At 40.1% G+C, this 20827-nt stretch overlaps 1 protein-coding gene across 7 annotated transcripts in view; it reads right to left on the minus strand.

Annotated features, from left to right (window-relative positions):
* Positions 1 to 20827, minus strand: part of FAIM (Fas apoptotic inhibitory molecule) — a 119418-nt gene extending 98591 nt beyond the window's left edge. Inside the window, exons 1-6 of one of the 7 annotated variants that reach the window (XM_077864968.1) lie at positions 20626 to 20825; positions 15813 to 15871; positions 14572 to 14704; positions 13757 to 13985; positions 9092 to 9141; positions 5271 to 5619 (exon numbers count right to left, since the gene is read on the minus strand). In XM_077864968.1, coding sequence (XP_077721094.1) covers positions 5599 to 5619; positions 9092 to 9141; positions 13757 to 13985; positions 14572 to 14704; positions 15813 to 15871; positions 20626 to 20673 — 540 coding nt within the window. In that variant the 5' untranslated portion in view covers positions 20674 to 20825 and the 3' untranslated portion in view covers positions 5271 to 5598. Of the gene's footprint in view, positions 1 to 5270; positions 5620 to 5688; positions 6149 to 9091; positions 9142 to 13756; positions 13986 to 14571; positions 14705 to 15812; positions 15872 to 20215; positions 20343 to 20625 lie in introns of those variants that run through there. The other 6 variants (XM_077864970.1, XM_077864965.1, XM_077864966.1 and 3 more) reach the window with 6 other exon arrangements.

Raw genomic sequence — 20827 nt, forward strand, 5'->3', positions numbered from 1 at the left:
TTTGTATTTTTTTTCTAGATATTTCCTTGTTTTCCAGTTTAGTATTGTTCTGATATTGAGTTATTAATTTCATTGTGTATTTTTCAATTTTACAAATTTGGTTCAGTTCTTTTTAAATTATTCTTTTTATCCCTAGCTCCCTTTGAAATTCCCAGAGTTGTCTGTATTGTCTTGAACATTTTAAACATAGTATGTGAAGCTGTACATCTAGTGAACTCTTAAACCGCAACTGCAGCTCCTGTGGGTGTGTTTCTATTGCTTCATTAATTTTGCTAACACCAGTTCATGTTGTCATGTCTCATTTGCTTGTATATTTATTTATGCTGCATACTCCCATCAAAGGTAATTCTGATTTCAAAAACAAATCAACTCTATTATTTCTTAAGTGATGCTCTTGGGGTCTCAACTCAAAATGTGGGAATTTTGCTAGAGTTTGCCAGCATTAGCTTTTGTCAACCCCAGGTTGTGTCTTCCTAGCCATGCTAAGCTATCAAAAATGCTGTTTAATCTTTTTACCTCTTGTAGAATCAGTAAACATTCCGAGGGTTAAGTGGTTTCAAATGCCTGGCTCACAAGTTTGAGTTTGTCTTCTGTTACGTCTTGGCATAGAAATTCATCACTGCCTTTTCAGCTTTCTGGTGCCTTTAAGAAGTTATATTTTATATTTTTATTGATTTTTTTTTTTTAGTTGTCATTAGCAAGAGAACTGTCAGCATTCCTTTTTCCACCTTTACTCTTAACCTTACTAACTCTCCACCCACTTTAATATGCCTTCTGCTTCAGTTCATTCAGATTGATTTTGTCAATTTTGTCACCAGCTTCATGGATATTGCCAAATCTAATGGACACTTTCCAGTTCTTATGCTTCTCATTTAAGCACCAATATGACATAGTTAACTATTGATGTTTTGTGATATTTTCTACAGGTAAGGATTTTCTACCATCTCAAAACACTCATTCTGTTTTTACACTTTCTCCTTTATCTTTTTTCTTTGTATATTTCTTTTTAAAGATTTTACATAAATGCAAAAATGTGGTAACAAATGCCCAGTTTTTAAAAGTGAATTCTTAATTTCTTTTAAATTTTCTTTGGTTACCCATTCCCTAGCATCATCATTCCCCACCTCACCCCCAACTCATGCTACCTGTTTGTAACCTTCCATATTTCTCTCCATGCTTGCATAAGTTGTGTATAGACAAAATATTTAAAGACCTACACACACACATTATATATGGTGTCTTTTTATTTTTTAAACACAACTGCAGTATGTTATAGCTACTTTTCTGCAACTTGCTTTTCTTTCACTCAAATACCTTATGGAAATTTCTGCAGTTCATTCGGAATGAATGGATTGTCGTTTATGGTGTATTATAATTTATTCAATCATTTCTGCAGATGGGCATTCACAATTTCCAGTTTCTTTTGTCCCCACTATGAACAATGCTGCAATAAACATCCTTGTGTATATATTCTTATTATATATTGTTATTGATGGCTTCTCTTCCCAAGAGAAAGGGGGGTGGTGTATGCATGTGCACACTGTGTTTTTAAAAAACTTTATACTTTAAAATCTTTATTGAAATTTAACATTCATATTGAACATAGCATACAGACAAAAAGGTAAAAATTATTTAGTAAATAGCTTCATTCATTTTCAGGAAATAAATGCATCTTTGTGACTAGCACCCATATCAAATAGAAAATTACTGTCACTTCAGAAATTCGTCTCATGCTCCTCGTTACTAACTTCCCCCTAAAGTGAGCATTATGGGGACTTCTAAAATTACGTATTAGTTTTTGCCTGTTTTTGAACTTTATGTAAATGGAATTTTTGAATTTAACAAATGTCAGATTGTTTTCCTAAGAATTTAAAATATTTCTTTTAAACCTCAAAGTGTAAAAGGGGTATGCTTCTACATCTCAGACAGTAATATATCATTGTTCTTATTTTTTTTTTGCTGTTTTCATTGTTAAAATAATTTTCCTAACTACAAATTAATTTGATCATTTAAAAAATATAATTGCTGGCTACTTGATTTCATTTTCCATAGCCTATTCATATCCATTCCATTTTACAATTAACCTGACCCTTCTTGCCAATTTTTAAGAGCTCTTTATATATTATATATATCTTGACCCTTGTCATTTACATTACAAATTTTCCCAAATCTAGTTTATTAGCTTTGTTTATGGTATTTTTTACCATATAATTTTTAAATAGATATGTCTATCTTTTGTTTTATAGCTTTAGGATTTTCTTAATTAAGGTCTTCTTGCCCTAGGCCAGTCTCAGATACTATAGCTCTTCAGTAGGCTCCGCTCCCCACCCACCCCCCTTTTTTTTGTCTACAAACTCCCTAGTTGGTGTCATCCATTCCCATTGCTTTAAATCTCCCCTAAATGCTAATGATTTCTGCATATATAGCCCCAGCCCAGATCCTTGAGCTGCAGTGATGCTCAAATCTGTCTACTGTCAGTGAGGGGTGTAAGTCCTAGGGATACAACAGTATGTGAACCCTGCCCTCCAAGCTTGTTAGAGAAAGTAGATACTGTGTTAATATAGAAGGATGATGAGGACACTTGTTGATCTCTTGCACATTTTGTATTACTATAAGGGAAAGGCTACAGCCAAAAGATAAGTTCCGGAATATATGTAAAACTATGACAAATCTATTAGAAAATGTGAACTCAATAGAAAAATAGGTAATGACTAATAAACATGTAGAACAACTAACTTCACTAGTCATCAGAGAAAGTAAAATGAGATATTTTTTTCAGGGCACCTGGCTGGCTCGGTCAGAAAGCATCGAACTCTTGATCTTGGGGTTTGAGCCCCACTTTGGGTGTAGAGATTACTTAAATTAGTAAATAAAAACTTAAAAAATAATAAACATAAAATGAGATACCATTTTTGAAGAAAAACATTGGGTTGGCAAAATTTTTAAATCCTGACTACCTCAAGTGTTGAAAATATAAGGAAAAGAACTTCTACTGCTGGTCAAAATTTTATAATGGTACAGCAACCTTTGGAAGCAATTTGGCAAATACTGAAGATATATTTACCCTTTGATTTAGCAATTCCACTTCTGAGTATCCTTAGGACAGTGCTTCTCAATCTTTGATGTATGTACATATAAATCACCATGGGGCCTTGTTAAAATACAGACTCTGATTCAGTAGGCCTGGGGAAGGACCGGAGAGTCTTACTTCCTAACAAGTTTCTAGGTGATGTCATTGCTGCTAGTCCAGAGACACGCTTTAAACAGCAAGGCCCAAGAGAAACTGACTCATATCCTCAAGGGACATAAAGATGTTCATTAGAGCACTGATGGTATTAATGAGCTTCTGAAAACTACTAAGGTGAGTGGATGGTTACATAAATTTTTATGGTTGAAAGCAAGAGTTAAAAGGAACTGGAGTTACATATGCCAACCTAGATAAATCTCAAAAACAAGGTTGAGTGGAAAAAATGATAGAATAGGATTATTTAAAATTTTCAGTGATACTGGACGGCTGGGTGGCTCAGCGGTTGAACATCTGCCTTTGGCTCAGGATGGGATCCTGCAGTCCTGGGATCAAGTCCTGCAGTCCCTGCATGGAGCCTGCTTCTCCCTCTGCCTGTGTCTCTGCCTTTCTGTGTCTCGCATGAATAAATAAAATCTTAAAAAAAATTTTTAAGTGATACCATGTACTGTTTAGAGGTATATGCCTATCTGATAAAATATAAACTTGCATGGGAATGATAAACATCAACCATAACATTACTTGGGCAAGGCAGGGGCCTGGGAATAGGAAGTGCATATAGCACTTCAGTATTGTAATGCTTTAGTTATTAAACTGGGTAAGTGGTATGCTCAGTTAAATAATAATACAACTGTCTATTTCTATTTTTTGTACATCTGAAGTATCTTGTTCAACAACTAAACAATAAAATAGGCTCATTTTTTAAAATGAGGAGATGGGAGGTTCTCAAGAACTGACCCTGTGCCAAACTTCAAATCCGGGCTGCACTCCTTTTACATTACCATGCTGCTTTTAATTAACAAAACAAACACTCCCACATTTGGTTTCCACAAAGACTGAATCAAACTGTATCCCCAAGTGTTTGCTGTGGGACGTGATGCATGCTGAAAAACACAGGTTCTGACCTCTAATAACTATAGAGTTCAAAACGAACTACCTAAACACAGTTGTTTTGCCCTTTATTTTTCTCTTGGTCCCAGATAAAATATGGCCATTAAAAGCAGCCCATTATTCAAGAGAAAAAAAAGCAATACTCAAACACTCGAAAACAGACTTAAATGTGAGTTTAAGAAGCCTCAGAAGAGTCTCTCTTAGTTCATCTTCCTGGTTTTCCAGTGGTGGTGAAGTGGAGCTGGGGGGTGGAGGAAGGAGAATGGGGGAATTTGTCAAGGTAGCATGCTGACCCGCTAATAGCAAAGGCTTGAAAAAAACCACGTTGGAGGAGGCAAGCAGGCTCATTGTAATATGCTCTCTTTGCCGCCCAGCACGTTGCCTGCCTGACCCAGACCTGTTTGAGCCATCTTCCCTCTCTGTTCTGTTCTCTCCATTCCTCTTCCCTGCTGCTTACACCTGGTTGTGCCTCTGTTCTGCCCCAAATCTCTTAGAAATACATTAGTGACAGAGAGATAATAGTAAAGGGCATGGGTTTGTGTCAGAAAAACCTGGGTTCAAATCCTGCCTGTGCCACTGATAAGGAGCTCATTAACTTGAGACACATCCAACAGAATGTGGTAGGATGATGGAAATAACTATATCTACACTGTCTAATACGGTTGTTCCCAGCCCCGGGTGACTATTGAGCACTTGAAATGTGGCTAGTGCGATAGAGGAATGTTTTAATTGTACTTATTTTTAATTAGTTTAACTTAAAAAGCCACATGACTAATGGCTCCCATATTGGACAGAGCAAGTCTAGAAAATGTAGGACCCCTCCTCTCACAGAGGATCACCATGTATAATGGACATGGGACACCCTGATAAAAGGCTCTACTAGTAAGCTATATCCTGCCCTGAAGACCATCAGAGTACTGAATGCACAATCTCAGACACTCACTGTATTGACCAGGTCTTCTCAGTGAGTATGCCAGGGTGGGCCTGCTTCATGCTGCTTGCTACCTCCCGACACCAGATCCAACTCTGACTTTTTCAACGATGAGGATACAACCAAGGCAGTCTGGTATAAAGAAGTTTGCCTCTTCCTCGTGTTTTTTTGTCCTCACTGTGCTGATTAAACAAAATGACTACATTTTCAGAAACCCGTTTTTAATTAAATTCTTATGTGACACTATTTGGCATTTCTTTAATATTAAGTTTCCAGACAAAATGTTTTTCATTTTCTCCAGTTAAACGAATCATATCATTATGTACCAATTGCTTTAAAGAGACAATCTACCTGCATAGGTTAAATATATATGAAGACAGAGGTGCCTGGGTGGCACAATAGGTTAAGCATCTGACTTGATTTCGGCTCAGCTCATGATCTCTCAGCATCACAAGACTGAGCCTCACATTGGGCTCTGCACTCAGCACAGATTCTGCTTGAGAATCTCTCTCTCCCTCTGCCCTGGCCCGGTTCATGTGCTCTCTCTGTTTCTCTAAAATTAAAAAAAAAAATTAATATATGAAGATATCCATTTTTAGAAACATAAATCAAGCAGCACCAATTTTATTTTATAGTATTTATTATAGTAAAAGTTCCTCTTGTAAAACATTGGTGATTTTGGTCCATATCTTTTTTTCCATTTGGCTTTAAAACATTTTACATTATTTATAAAATAAATCGCAATTTTTAAGATTGTACATATTTCTTTTTTTTTTTTTGACTCTTAAAATATTACAGTTTCAAGTATCTAAAAAATAAACACCTGGCAGACTAAGTGTACTGAAAAGTACATATTGAACATATTTAATTACCACAGTAATTTAAAAGTCTTCATCTTTTACTTGTTAAGATTAAAATTCACTAACATGAAGTCATTCAAGGATCTCTGGAATTTCTCTATTATCCACAATGAGACTATGGATAATCCCTTCTTTCCGCTTCCCACTACTGACAGCCTTTATGTAACAGTCATGGTTCCCAACACTGAAGTGAGTTTCAGTCCCGTCCTCTACAAACTCACCCTAGGCCAACAAAAGAAGGAGGAGTTAGTATTCCAGAAACATTTATCTTTGTCTAGAGCATTAACACCATCTAAAAAGGGTGGCATGGACTGAACATTTCTCTTATGGGCTGAACATTTATTTGTACCTGCTTACAATCTTGAACAATGTTAAGCTTCAGAGGGAAAAGACCCCTTATATCTTGTGGCTGTGTGTCTATAACATGCACTATTTAAACAACATTGACTATTTTTACAAGTAAAACTGATAAGCATGATATCAAGCACTTAGTTTATGCCAAGTTACTCTATACTAAGAACACGCATTACTTCATTGCACCATCACCACAGCCCTGACAGAAGCACTATTAGTGTCCTCATTGTATAGATGGGGAATCAAGGCACAGAGTGGTGAAATAACTGCTGGAGGACCCAGTCAGGAAGGGATAGAATGTTCTTACCCACTCCAAAAATCTGATTCCGCAGAATGTAAGGTGGCTTACAGTAAAATACACAGATAACATAAAACCAAGCACCACCCAATCTCGCCCCATTCTGTTCAACACAGTAGCTATTGGCCACATGTGGCAGTTGAGCACCTGAAATGTGGTGAGTCTCAAATGCCATGTGCTGTTTGAGTGTAAAATCTACACGGAGTTTGGAAGACTTAGAATGAAACAGAATGTACAATACCTCTAAAAACTTCTATTGATGTTGAATTATATTATTTTGGATATACTGATTTAAATCAAATATACTATTAAAACGAGCTTCACCTTAAAACTTTTAAACTGTGGTATTAGAGAAGTCTCACATGAATAAAAGAAAAGCTACACATGGAACTCCTACCTGTGGCTCATATTTTTACTGAACAGTACTGATCTAGATTAGAAAGACAGGGGCCAAGTGGCATAGAGAAGAACAGGAGGCTTCAAGGATGAAAGTGGAGCATGGTAGAAAGCAAAGAAACCACAATCAGACTTAAAATTTGGCTATGAGCTTCCTGGCAGCCAAAGCAGACAGAGAGAGGTCTCAGAGCTAACATCATCCAACCTAAGAAGGCAAAGGACACCTGGGGGAGAGCTTTTTCTCAGCTGTGGGGAGAATCTGGCCAGTACTGACACCACCACAGGAACCCTGTGGGGGCACAATCAGACACATACATAAATCTTGGTCATGATGCTTTGAGATGGAAAAAAAAAAAAAGGAGAAAATCAACTGTCACTCACAGGCAGCAAGGGCGGGTGTGCACATACTGGGGATCACTGCCCAGATATGGAGCTGCAGCAATTGCAGTTACAGTGAAGAGACAACTGGGTAGTAAAGAGCTATCGTCCAAATACTTGCAGTTCCCTGCTAATTACTGAGGACCAAAGACATTGTGGATGAACATTCCTTTCAACTTCTTACTTATTTATAACTACATTCTTAATACCACAGAACAACATTCTCTCTATATTGCTTTAGAGAATTCCTTGAGGGTGGAAGGGAAGAGGATCCAAAACTGCCCATTGGCACTTAGAGGGTTCCAAGGTTGGAAGGAAAGAACAGGAAGGACCAGTAAGGGCCTGATCCATGTTAATGGTAACTGAAGCTATTCCACACGGGCCAAAAACCACTGAACAGCTCTCCAAGCCTCTCTGCATAAAAGAAGTCTCTGTCAGTAGATTTATCCTGGAGAGTGAATGGCTCAAGCTCTGAGGATGAATTCTGAGTGAGCCCTGATTACATAACCCTTCAAGAATTCACACCAGGATTAAGAAAGAGAGAAGCATGTATATTTGTAACTTTTCTGGCATTGGTACTTCCTCAGAAGCAGAGAGCCACAAGACCCAGGAGGTCCTTGGTAGCCTGCCGAATAAACTCATCCCAGGCCTCCTGCTCTCCGAGTACCTCTCCTCATCTTCCTATACCTACAACAGGTGAAGGAGACCAGGGCAGCACCTCCCAAGGAGACTAGGGAAGCACCTCCAATGGGCAACTAGCTGAAACGTGACTAGAGCAGAGTAGGTCTCATTATCTCCAGCCGTGGTGTTCATGTTGGAAGCCAGCATGAAAAGCAGGGACCAGGCATAGTACCCCCTCCTTACCAGCAGACCCCACAGCCCTGGGGAATTTCCACCCAGGGACTGTAGCTCCCAGTCTCACACTCTGTGCTTCCCACGATGGTCTCCTCTGCTTCCGCTTGCTCCCTGAGCCACAAGCCACGCACACCACTATGCTTTCATTCTTGCTGAAATCACTTAAATATTCATCCCGCCCGCAGCCGTAACACTGCAAGCAGCTGGCAGCAAAGGCTGAACGCTGTGGGGTTTGATAGGGATGTGATCACACTGGGCCACGATAGTAGGGTAGCCGCTTGCCACTGCTGGTCTACAAACTTCACTTAATCTTCTGTGGTTTGTGACAGTGCCCTTTCCTATCTGCCTTCGTGTCACCTGACTTGTATGCATTGCTTCTTTTTCAAAAACCTCACTTTTAGAAAAGTCCTATCTGCTTTGAGAGTATGCTGTAAAGTCTTATTCAAGTGTGACTCGTGGGCTGACAAGCAGCATTGGCATCACCAGGGGAAATGTTAGAATTTGCATCTTAGCAAGATCCCAGGTCATTCCTACACATGCAGGTTTGAGAAGCTGTGATATGAAGCCCAATTTAACTTGGACAGGACCTCCTGTGGGGCCAGTTTTTGATGTGTGAATTCTTTTTAGGACAGAGCCTGGTCCAGGAGAGGAAAGGCAGCGTGTGAGGCTGGGGCCAGCTCTCAACATAAGGCATTTCCAAGCCCTCCCTGCCCCAGGCGCTGTCCAGGAGAGGTGTTCAGAATTTGGAGTCAGGAGTACTTCATCTCTTTCTTGTCCTTAACCGAGAGGACACCGCTTAATTATCAATCTTCACCATTAGGAAATGCAACATTTCAGTGGCAACCTTATACATGGCGCTAAGAGTAAGTAAAGGGTCAACTTACTGCTGTCTCCATTCTTTTACCATTGCACCATACATCCATAGTGTCCTTTTCTGTAAAAGTAACAAATCAAAAAAAAATTATAATCTATGACTCAAAGATAAAGTTAACTCTTTATTATTTTAATAAAAGCTTGATATACTGGATTTCTAAAACTCCATTAACTTTTCATGGCTTTCAAATTCTTCTAAATTTGAAGAAACCATTTAACTTGGTTCACAAACAAAATAAAAGTGAGATAAAACAATCTTTCAAGAGACAATCATGGCCCTAGTACAAATGGATGAAGCCCTGTTGAACAAAATAAACACTACAACACAAACTTCAGTATTTAGGATGCACAGAAGTAAATGCAAGGAGGGACCTGGCTACACAGTCTGTCATCTGTGACCAGAGACTGCCCCCTACCTTTCTTGCACAAAGGCCACCAAGAAAGGCTGTGACAGGGCCGATGTCGGATGAACAGCATTCAGGCTTAGAAATTTAACCTGAAATTTCCTACTGGATAGCACAATAATCTCTATTCGTTTTTGTAATGTTTTCATTTTGGGGAAAAACTATGGATCGTAAGAAAAAACACAGGTATACCTGGTGGACTGTGCTGACAGTATGGTGTAAAATGCTGCATGATACAGCTGGGCATCAGTTAAGCTGCTGAGGCTTACCTCGGAGGGCATGTACATGTGTGCACGTGTGCTCAAACACGTGTGCATTTTGGGGGAGGATCCCAGAACCACTTGTGACTGTTAGTATCCTGGTGGGGGGTGGTAGAGAAGACTGCACTAATCAAGGAGCCAGAAGATGAGCCTAGAATCATAACCTGTGTGCACGTGAGAAGCCCAGGAGTCAAAAAACTTGCCTCCGTGTTAAGGCTGAGGCGCCAGTCAGGGGCTTGATTCTAACAGGCCATCTACTCCAGGAACACAGTCTAACAGGGGCTCTTTTCTCCCCACAGCTTGAGATGGGAGCCTCAGAGAATAGAGGCCTTTGACCTGGGCTAAAGGAGAAACAGGCAGAGGGGCCCAGGAGATGTAGGCAGTGGTTGCTCCAGTGGCAGCCTGAGCGGAAGCATCAACAGCCATGGTTACAGGGAGACCTAACTTGTCTCAACACCTGATCAGAGCATACCGTGCTAAAATAAACCATGATGCCGGTGAAAATTGGAATTTCATGTAGTATGCCTACTGAACATGTGCATGTACTCAGATTTTCTATAGGCTATTATGAATGTGCCTCTGAAGAAACCTACTAATCCAGAAAAGAAAAATGGAATAAATGTGACTACATCAAAGTAAAGAATATTTCTTTTGAGGGAGCCCAGGAGTGCATGTTTTAAAGAAAAAAGTCTACACACATAAGCAAAGTCAGACTGGAAAGAAATACGCGAAGCTCATAGCACAGACAAAAGTCACTCTTACTGGCAGAAAGACTCCGAGCAATCAACGAGAGAAAGACCGACAATCCAAAAGACAGTAGGTCAGAGGACATGTAGATCAGAAGAGAAAAACAGAGGACATCAAATATGAAAAGATGCTCAACCTCACTTAATTTTGAAAAAGGCAAATAAAAACACTGAAATACCACTTTTCATGTAGCAGAATATTTTTTAAAAATTTTAAGATCAGACAACATGCTCAGCTGGGGAACCTGAGGGGAAATGGGTACCGGGAGCGCACAGCAGTAAAAGCACCATAGAGGCAATGGGGCCCGATGACTCAAGTGACAAGCGCAGTTCTGTTGGACCCAGCAATCCTACTTTCCCGCTTCTGGGATTTTATGCAAAGGAGATATGTCAACTACATTCCAAGAGGCATATAAACCAAGCCATTCATCCAACACTACTTCCAACAGCAAAGGATTAGAAATAGCCCAAGTGCCCAATTGTCAGGAGTGATTTAAACCATTTTATTTACTATTGAGACCGACTCTGCAGCTATAAAAAAAAGTATGAGAAAGCTCTTCATGTATGGTTAGGAGAGGATCCTCAGAATATATGAATAAGTCAAGAAGACAAGATGCTTTTATGAAATAAGGTAGTATTAAATTTTCATATTTGCTTGAATCTAAATAAACACTGGAAAGACTCACTATTAAAGAGCTTATTTTTATCAGGGAAACAGGGTGGGTGGGAATAGGGGTGGAAGCAAATTTTGCCATGTGTCTTTTCTTATCATTTTAATATCTGAATCATATGGGTAGAGCACCTATTCTAGTATGTATATTAACAAAAGAACACATCTGATAAAAGTATTACATCATTATGGCTCAGAAGTGGATTTGGTGAGTTACAGGAGGCCTTGGAGCATGTGTACCTTGGAGCCTCTTCTGCCTGCCTGCCTGGACCTTCCCTAAAAATAATGAATGAGCATCTTAACATATGCCCAGATTACGCTCTTGAAATACATTTTCCTCTTGAGAAACTGGGGCTTCTTGAAGAAAAGTATGATTCCAGGTCAGGAAAGAAAATGTTTAAAATGAGCCTAGGACATCTTGTCATATCTGATAGCAAGGAAGCTTTCGAAGTCTACCAAGGATGTGTCACAAAAGGACACAGGAGCCAATCTACAGAGCACACCATTGGCCAAAATGGGGACGATTTGATGGTCAATTCAAATAATAACTTGAATGTGTTGCAACACACATCAAACTGTTTAAATCCATGAGTTAATAATGGTTTTTATTTTTTATTTTTTAAAAAACCCTAAATGATCACCTTTAGAGGAAAATAAGGAGCCAATTCAGTATTTTGAAAAGTTTATAGTAAAGGGAAAACAAGTGTTAGTCTGCATTTTTTTTTTAGTCTGCATTTCTTATAAAAATTGTACTTCTGTGCAACCAAAGAGTAGATGACAGGAAGTTTTTCATTTTAGAAATATTCCAGAATATCACCATTTAGCAACTGCTAAGGAATTAATGGATGCAAATATTAGGTACCAATGACAACCAATGGTTGCCAACATCAAAAGAACTGACAAATACCATGTGCCTCTTGATATAACAAAACCATAAAGTAGTCTTGCCAGAAAAAAAAAAAAAACAAACCTAAATTTGACCAATTCTTTAGTTAACTATCAATGTATAGGAAATATTAGAAACAAAGAAACAAAGAGCCTGGCCGGCTCATTTGGTAGTGGATGAGACTCTTAATCTCTTGGTGTTGTAAATTTGAACCCTACATCGGGTGTAGAGATTACTCAAAAAAAAAATCTTTAAAAATATATTAAAAAAAAAAAGAAAAAACATCACAAAAGTTCAATCAATAAAATCCAGACCACAAGAAACTCTTTAAGATAAACTGATCCAGTTTCTTCAATAAATAAGCTATAGGAGAGTTTCTGGGTTTTTTTTCAACTATGTACATTTAATTACTTGATAAACACTTTTCATTTTTCATTTTTTTTAAGTTTATTTATTTTTAGGTGATTTCTACCAAGCTCACAACACTGAGATTAAGAGTCACATGCTCCGGGGGATCCCTGGGTGGCGCGGCAGTTTGGCGCCTGCCTTTGGCCCAAGACGTGATCCTGGAGACCTGGGATTGAATCCCACGTCGGACTCCTGGTGTATGGAGCCTGCTTCTCCCTCTGCCTGTGTCTCTGCCTCTCTCTCTCTCTCTCTGTGACTATCATTAAAAAAAAAAAAAAAAAAAGAGTCACATGCTCCACCGAGTCAGCACCCAAACATTTTTCATCTTTAAAAAGAATTTTTTTAAAGGTATATGCTAGCATTTGACTAGCTTGTAGGCTCTTTAAAGGCACAGACAACATCTTTTCATCTAGTATCCTCAATGCCTGGTACGCTCACTGATATTTAGTAGGTACTCAAGATTATCTAAGTAAGTGAATCAATGAATTTATGAGATAATCCAAATGATCTTAACTTAGTGATGTAAGAAGCAGGAAATACTGGGAGTACCAGAGGAGAGAAAAGATAGTAACTGGTAAATATTTGTCCTAAGTTTTGTAGACCCACTGGAAACATGGATAGCCATGTGTAACAACAAAACTTAGCTTTAAGATCAATGGCTTATTACTTTTTACTTTTTAATCTGCTTTATCTGGACTGAAAATTTTGATATATTGCAGTACTAAACATACTGCTGTCTAGAGAAAAATTCCCTTGTTACTGATCATGCTTAAATTTCCAACTGTCTCTAGACATCCTTTTAAAGAGAAATATCAATAATAAAAGATAATAGAAATATCAATAATAAGTAACAACAAATGTCTACATCATTTCCTTTTTTTTTTTTTAAAGATTTTATTTATTTATTCATAGAAATGCAGAGAGAGAGAGAGAGAGGCAGAGACACAGGCAGAGGGAGAAGCAGGCTCCATGCAGAGAGCCCGACATGGGACTTGATCCAAGGTCTCCAGGATCACGCCCTGGGCTGCAGGCGGCGCTAAACCACTGCGCCACCGGGGCTGCCCATTTCCTTTTTTTTTTTTACACCTGTTTATAATCCTCAAATCCACCACTACAAAATCTGGCTCTCATATAAACCAGTCAATTAAATGAACATTTCATTTACATAGGACACATCAGAAATACACCTACACACACTCTCTCTCTACTCAAAGCTCCCATAAAGGGTCTGGATAGTTAGGGGAACTAATTAACAATCATCATAAAAAGTCAACAGATTCTGCAGAAATGGCACTCACTTACCCAACACAACTCTAAAGTCCTCACCATCCAAATGTAATACCCAGGTATTGGTAGTCTTCGACCTGTTCTCCATATACTTCTTGAGACTTTTGCCATTAATTTCCAGAGTATATTCATATGCAAAGCCACTGACAGCATCTATATTTATGGTTGCTTTTGTCTTTGCAGCTCCAACGCAGAAAGTTTCTTTGCCCACTAGTTTGAACATCCATTCTTTTCTTATCTCTTCCTAAGCAATAAAATGTAAAAGTTGAAAACACACAAATGGAAGAAAATTTATTTTTTTTGGAAGAAAATTTAATACTTAACTTTAGAAATGCTATATAATTAAAGTGAGTAAATAGCAATGCTATTTAGATGTAATTTTATTACTTCACAATCCAAATATTTTATTTTATTTTATTTATTTATTTATTTATTTTTAAAGATTTTATTTATTTATTCATGAGAGAGAGAGAGGCAGAGACACAGGCAGAGGGAGAAGCAGGATCCATGCCTGGAGCCCGACACGGGACTCAATCCCGGGACTCCAGGATCACGCCCTGGGCCAAAGGCAGGCGCTGAACCGCTGAGTCACCCAGGAATCCCAACAATCCAAATATTTTAGAAAATAAAAGCACTTGAAGTTTAAATGTTATAGTCTATGGATCTATAATTATTATTAGTTTGCTTTGTCCAGCAACATGATCCAGGCCAAAATATAAAGATAATCAATGTAAGAGAAAAGCCTTAAATTTATATATGAAGAATCTATGTTAACAAAATCAAGCTTTTATGTATACCATATTCTACAAAGTAACTTATTTTTTTCCTACCTTCCCATCTACATATACCACTCGTTTGCCTGATGTGGTGCCATGTTCAAACTCAATCTTATGGACTCCATCACTTAAAGCAACATCCCAAACAGCTACGAGATCTGTCATTTTTTCCAGGCTATAAGGAGGGCTACGGGAATAAAATAACAGAATTACAACTGGCCAAGTACAGTAAGCAAATAACCAATGAATCTTTCCAACATGAAAATATCAGATTTTTTTAAGCCCCTAAAATTACAAGATATTAAAGTGACAGTACCTAAAAATTTCTACTCACAGTACATATAGCTATCTTCTCCCTCTTATGCACTCTTCCTTTAAGATACAACTACTATAAACAGGTATATAGTCGGATAATTCCAAACAAAGTCACCTTAATATTAATAGGATTAAGAACCTATCACTTTATCTAGGATAGTATTCTAAGCTGGGCTACAGAATAATGCTTAGAAAGGTCAGTAAAAAGTCTCTGCTTCTCCCCCTGTTATCCCCATTTTAAAAAGCACAGTATTTAATTCTGGTTTTTCTTTTTCAGATCCACTCACTCCAAAACAAGAAAACTCCCCAAACCTTTCATACTTAAACCAGTTAGGATTCATTTTAACAAAAAAGGTTCTAATTTATTATACTGCGAAAAAGAGAAGTCATAGAATTAATGTCCTATAATTAAAAAGATAAAAATATATGGAAAATGATCATTCTTATCTTTACTATAATAATCTTATAAAAAATAAAGGATTGTTTTGTCATAAGTTTCTAGCACAATTTAAATACATATTTATATTAATATTTTAATATAAAATATATATTTATCATATCATGCCCTGTTAAGAATGCCATATATTTTATAATGTAATATCTGTATGAAATATGTTTTAAGCCTGCTCTCTTAAACTACATCTTACTTTTTATTCACTCTAATGTCCTTTGTGTACTCTAAATCAGAAATGGTAAGTGAATGTTATATTATTTTGAAGTGATTGCCGAAAACTTTGTGCTAAGGCAGATTTGGAGATTACATCCAGGCCCTATGGGAAAAGATGTGTTACGTTAGGAGCCACTTAAAAGGTGCTTAAATCACAGAAAAGCAAAACCATGCATTCTGCAACTTTACAAAATGTGTCCTTAACAAAGTAGCCTGGATAAATCACTCCTGAGTGATTAAAACAATTTTGAAAGTTTCAAAAGCTAGTTTTGTTTTTTGTTTTTTTTTTTTTTTTGCCATGCAAGACATTTACCTTTCATCATCTTCAAAGATAGGACTGTCATCTCCAGATGCCATGGTTGGCAAAATAGTCTTTAATCCAATTAGCAGCCAGGAAAGAAAAAAGCAGAATTGCAGCAAAGAAAGATTGAGAGCAACAAAGATAACATCTGCAAAGAGTTTTTTTCTAAATTTGCAATCCATTTCTCAAATTGCATGGAGTTTCTGATGAAACAGCTTTTACATACAATAGAATTGCAATCTCCAGGTTTCAGGAAAAGAAAGTCATGCAAATTGGCTAATCATATTTTCCCTGTTAAAAATTTATAATTTCCTAAAACCAGAGCATAAACTCTAGTTTAACTAATTTCAAATATGATACCATATCAGAGCTGCAAGAGACCTAGAGGTCCTCTGGGTCTCGTGCTTCTCAAATTGAGGTATAAGAAGCCCCAAGGGTATGAGGCAATGAGTCAGGGAATACATAAAACTCCTGGATAAACAGTACGCATCTTCAGGAAGCATCTATGTTACAGGATGGTAACAAATTTAAAATGCAATCTTAATATTAAATTTTAGAAGGATATATATTAAGGTGGAATATGTAATTTAAAAAAATATTTTAGGGGCACCTGGCTGGCTTAGTTGGTAGAGTATGTGACTCTTGGTCTCGGGGTCATGAGTTCAACCCCCATGTTGGGGATAGAGCCTATTTAATTAAAAAAAATTAAAAATTAAAAAAAAATTTTAGATACCTTCAAAGAAATGACAAGTTTGCAGAAAGCAGCCAAGGATATGCTAGTTTGCTTTCCAACAGCAAACTTAATTTACCTACTTACTCAAGCCCATTTAATTTACTAGTGCCAACAATGAATTCACAAAAGTTATGTGGTTTGCTCAGGTCACTAGTGGGGCCTGAGTCAGAACTAAAGCCCAGTACTCCCATGCAATTACCTCAGAATTAACTGGGCTGTAATACTAATTAGATTTTACTAAAATCTGAAGCACACATATGTTCACACATGCATAGGAAACCCTCCACATTTGGAGATTTGAGATTAACAGTTGCCAAACCTACTGAAAAATAGGTTCAACTATTTTTTGCTGCCAAGACCTACTCTGGTCTAGCCCTCTCCCTTTAGATGCCCAAGGGCGCTCCTCTCCTTGTTAAAAATGGGAGATTGCCAAACTTCTTTAGCTGAAAACAGCCAGAAGCGTATTTAAAAGATGCAAAAGAGATTAACATTGAGAAAAGCAATCCAGCAGGCAAGGAAAACATAGTAATTTCAGAACAAAAATTAAAGATTCAAATATTTTGCACCTAAAATAAATCCCTCTGTTTTGGGAGCACCTTATAAATTTGTGAATTTTTCTAGTCTTAAGAAGCCCTAGGGTATCTCCTATGAAAGTGGAGGGTATCCTGCAACTATAAAAGCAAAGAGAATACACAGCAATAGAAGAAGCCAAATAGCATGATATAAAAATTTGGATAAGCCATCCTTTGCAAATCAGAGTGGTCTTAGGGATTTCATTCAAATTTTGCTTTGTAACTTTTAGAGACCCTAGAAACTTCAGTAATCCAGCATTCAAACTTGAAAAAAACTGCCCAGTTTTCCATCATAAGGAACTTCATTATTATCGCACTACAATAAGGCATGGTACCATCTTAATTATTATAACTTTTCATATGAAAGTATAAAAGACAACACAACAAATTAGAAAGGAAATTAGAAATCAAGATTACATTTATTTCTTGAAAAATTTCCCTAAACTACAGGCATTCATCTATTTATGGAGTATCTATCTAAAGTGCTGAAAAGTTTTGGAAATAGTGGCTGCACAAAACTGTGGATGTCCTTAATCCCACGGAATTATACATTTTAACGATGGTTAAAATGGCAAATTTTATGTCATATGTATTTTACCACAACTTAAAAAAGTTAATATTGCAATATACAAAGACATTGAATTGTACACTTTAAATGGGTGAATTGTATGAGGTATGTGAATTATACCTCAACAAAGTTTCTATTTTTAAAAAAAGGAAAGACCTAGGTGCCCTGCTGGTAGTGTTTTTTGGAATGTGACTATATCTATAACCAAAAGATGATCACAACTGTCCTTGTCCCCAATATCTGCCTTACTCAATTAAAAAATGAGAAATATGTCACACATCTCTAAGTTACAAATTGGATTAATAAACACATGTCATACTCTAAATTCATTCACCATGCTAATAGTTATCAGTCACTTATGTGCCAGGCACTGAGCTGGACACTAAGCTCAAAGTGAAGAGCTCTAGAAAAAAACAAAGGATTACCACGTAGCCATGGGAGTGTCCTTGTAAAGAGAAGCAGTAAGGGACAGAAAGGGTCCACAGAGAAAGGATCCTAGCCCTACCCAATGGGTGGGAAGGCCAGAGGAGACTTTTGTTTAAAACTTGTCATTCTTTTTTTTTTTTTTTAATTTTTATTTATTTATGATAGTCACACACAGAGAGAGAGAGAGGCAGAGACACAGGCAGAGGGAGAAGCAGGCTCCATGCACCGGGAGCCCGACGTGGGATTCGATTCCGGGTCTCCAGGATCACGCCCTGGGCCAAAGGCAGGTGCCAAACCGCTGCGCCACCCAGGGATCCCAAAACTTGTCATTCTTAAATCCTTAAACAATATACTTAATTTCCAGAATCATGCAACCAAACTGAAAAATTATCATTACAAAGAAAATTCCCTCTCTTTTAGCACAAAATTAAAAAAATGTAAATGAAGGAGCATCTTGGTGGCTCAGTTGGTTAAGCATCCGACTCTTGATCTCAGCTCAGGTCTTTTTTTTTTTTTTTTTTTTTTTTAATGATAGGCACACAGTGAGAGAGAGGCAGAGACATAGGCAGAGAGAGAAGCAGGCTCCATGCACTGGGAGCCCGACAGGTCCCCAGGATCGCGCCCTGGGCCAAACCGCTGCACCACCCAGGGATCCCTCAGCTCAGGCCTGAATCACAGAGTGGTTAGTCCACAGGGTGGTGAGTCCAAGCCCTGCTTTGGGGCTCCATGCTGGGCATGGAACCTACTTAAAAACAATAATAATAAAATAAATTTTAAAAATTAAAAAATGTAAATGAAAGTCAGGGTGGAAAAACAAATTCCATTTATTTTCACTGATGAGCTGATGTCACTCGAAACTCTTTACATGCCTTCAAAGAAAGCTTTTTGAGTGTCTAGGCATCAGCATAATCTTTTAAAATCTATTCGCTAGCAATCGAACGATCATGTTTCAGAGTAAGACAACCATTAAGGGCAGCCCGGGTGGCTCTGGGGTTAAGCACCTGCCTTCAGCCCAGGGTATGATCCTGGAGACCTGGGATCGAGTCCCATGTCGGGCTCACTGCATGGAGCCTGCTTCTCCCTCTGCCTGTGTCCCTGCCTCTCTCTCTTTCTCTCTGTGTCTCTCATGAATAAATGAGTAAAATTTTTTTTAAAAAAATTTAAAAAAATTATTAAGATATTCATAGTTCCCTTTTCAGCAACAGCTCTATGTAAGGCCAATCACAAAGGAGGTCACTCTTCAACAAACAGGTGTTGACACTGTACGCCCAGACCCATGTGAAGCCTTGGGACCTCCAGCAAAGTGAGTCAGGAAGCTCCAGGAGCCAGATGTCCCCCAAACGCCACCGGAGGTATAAGAACTGATAACTTGGGCAGCCCGGGTGGCTCAGGGGTTTAGCGCCTGCCTTCGGCCCAGGGCGTGATCCTGGAGACCCAGAATCGAGTCCCACATCAGGCTTCCTGGATGGAGCCTGCTTCTCCCTCTGCCTGTGTCTCTGCCTCTTTCTGTGTCTCCTGAATAAGTAAGTAAAATATCAAAAACAAAAAAACAAAAAAAAAACTAACTTTTCCGAGGAGCATTTTTGCATCCGCATAAACCACAAGCCTTATGAGAGAGATCCACTCTAAACAAATAATCATGCTCAACACACTAGACGTAACAGTGCTCAACGAACTGCCTTTTGTACTGGCTGCAAACTGCAAACCACCTGCGCCATCACCAGCAGGGGGGAGCCCAAGAAGTAGATCACGGGGCCGTCCCCCAAGACCCTGCACGCCCAGCCTGCGCCGGGCCGGCCTGGACGCTGCGGTCAAGGCCGCACACACGAGCGCGGTCCCGCGCGGCCAACAGGAGGAGGACGCGGAGGGACACACAGGAGCTGCGCGCGACGCGCTCTCCGCGAAGAGGCCGAAGTCCCCGCACGCGGGATCTGGGCTGCGCAAGAGACGGCCGGCTCCGCGTCCGGGGGGAGGGGCTGCAAGGCTGTTCATTACGCTAAGATGCTGGGCCTGACCAGGATGGGGCGACCCGCGGCCGCCCCCGCCCCCGCCCCCGCCCCCGGCTCGGCCGGCCCCCGCTGACGCCCGCGAGCCCCCGCCCTGCCCGCCGCCTCACCCTCCGGGGCTCGGGGTCCGCGCGGCACCGCCCGCCGCCGCCGGAGATGGCGGCCGCCGCCGCGCTGCGTGCAGCGGGGGCGCCCGGGGCCGCGCGCAGGGGCTTCTGGGGGCCGCGGGGCGCACCTGGGCCGCCGGGCGCCGCGGGAGGCCGCGGGCCGCGGGCCGCGCCGCTTCCGCCGAGCCCCGGGCGCCTCCTGCTCCGAGGCTGAGAGCTCGGCCGCCGCCCGGAGCGAGCGCCGACTCTGCGGCGCTTGGGCGCCCCCGCCCCCGCGGGCAGCGCCAGCCGGGCCCTGCCTCGACCCCCGCCCGCCCGAAACCTTGGGGCCGCGGCCGCGTCTCGCCATCCCCGGTGCGGCGCCGTAGCGGGCGCGGGGCCGGACGCCGCGGGAACCCGGCGCGAAAACTGACCGTGCGTTCGCTCCGAAGCCACCGGGCCGGTGACCCCGAGAAGGGCATGCGCCCCTTGAAATCTCCTTCACGGGTTCTGGTTGCTTCTGTAAAGACCCAGCAGCGCCTTAGGGCGGGTATCGGGCCGTGCAGCTTCTCCGTGAGAGCGGCGTTCCCGGTCCCCGGGGCCCTGCAGAGGCCCTTCCCCCTGCTGGGCACGCCT

The sequence above is a fragment of the Canis aureus genome, chromosome 22 (assembly GCF_053574225.1).
Source record: "Canis aureus isolate CA01 chromosome 22, VMU_Caureus_v.1.0, whole genome shotgun sequence".
NCBI classification, from domain to species: Eukaryota; Metazoa; Chordata; class Mammalia; order Carnivora; family Canidae; genus Canis; species Canis aureus.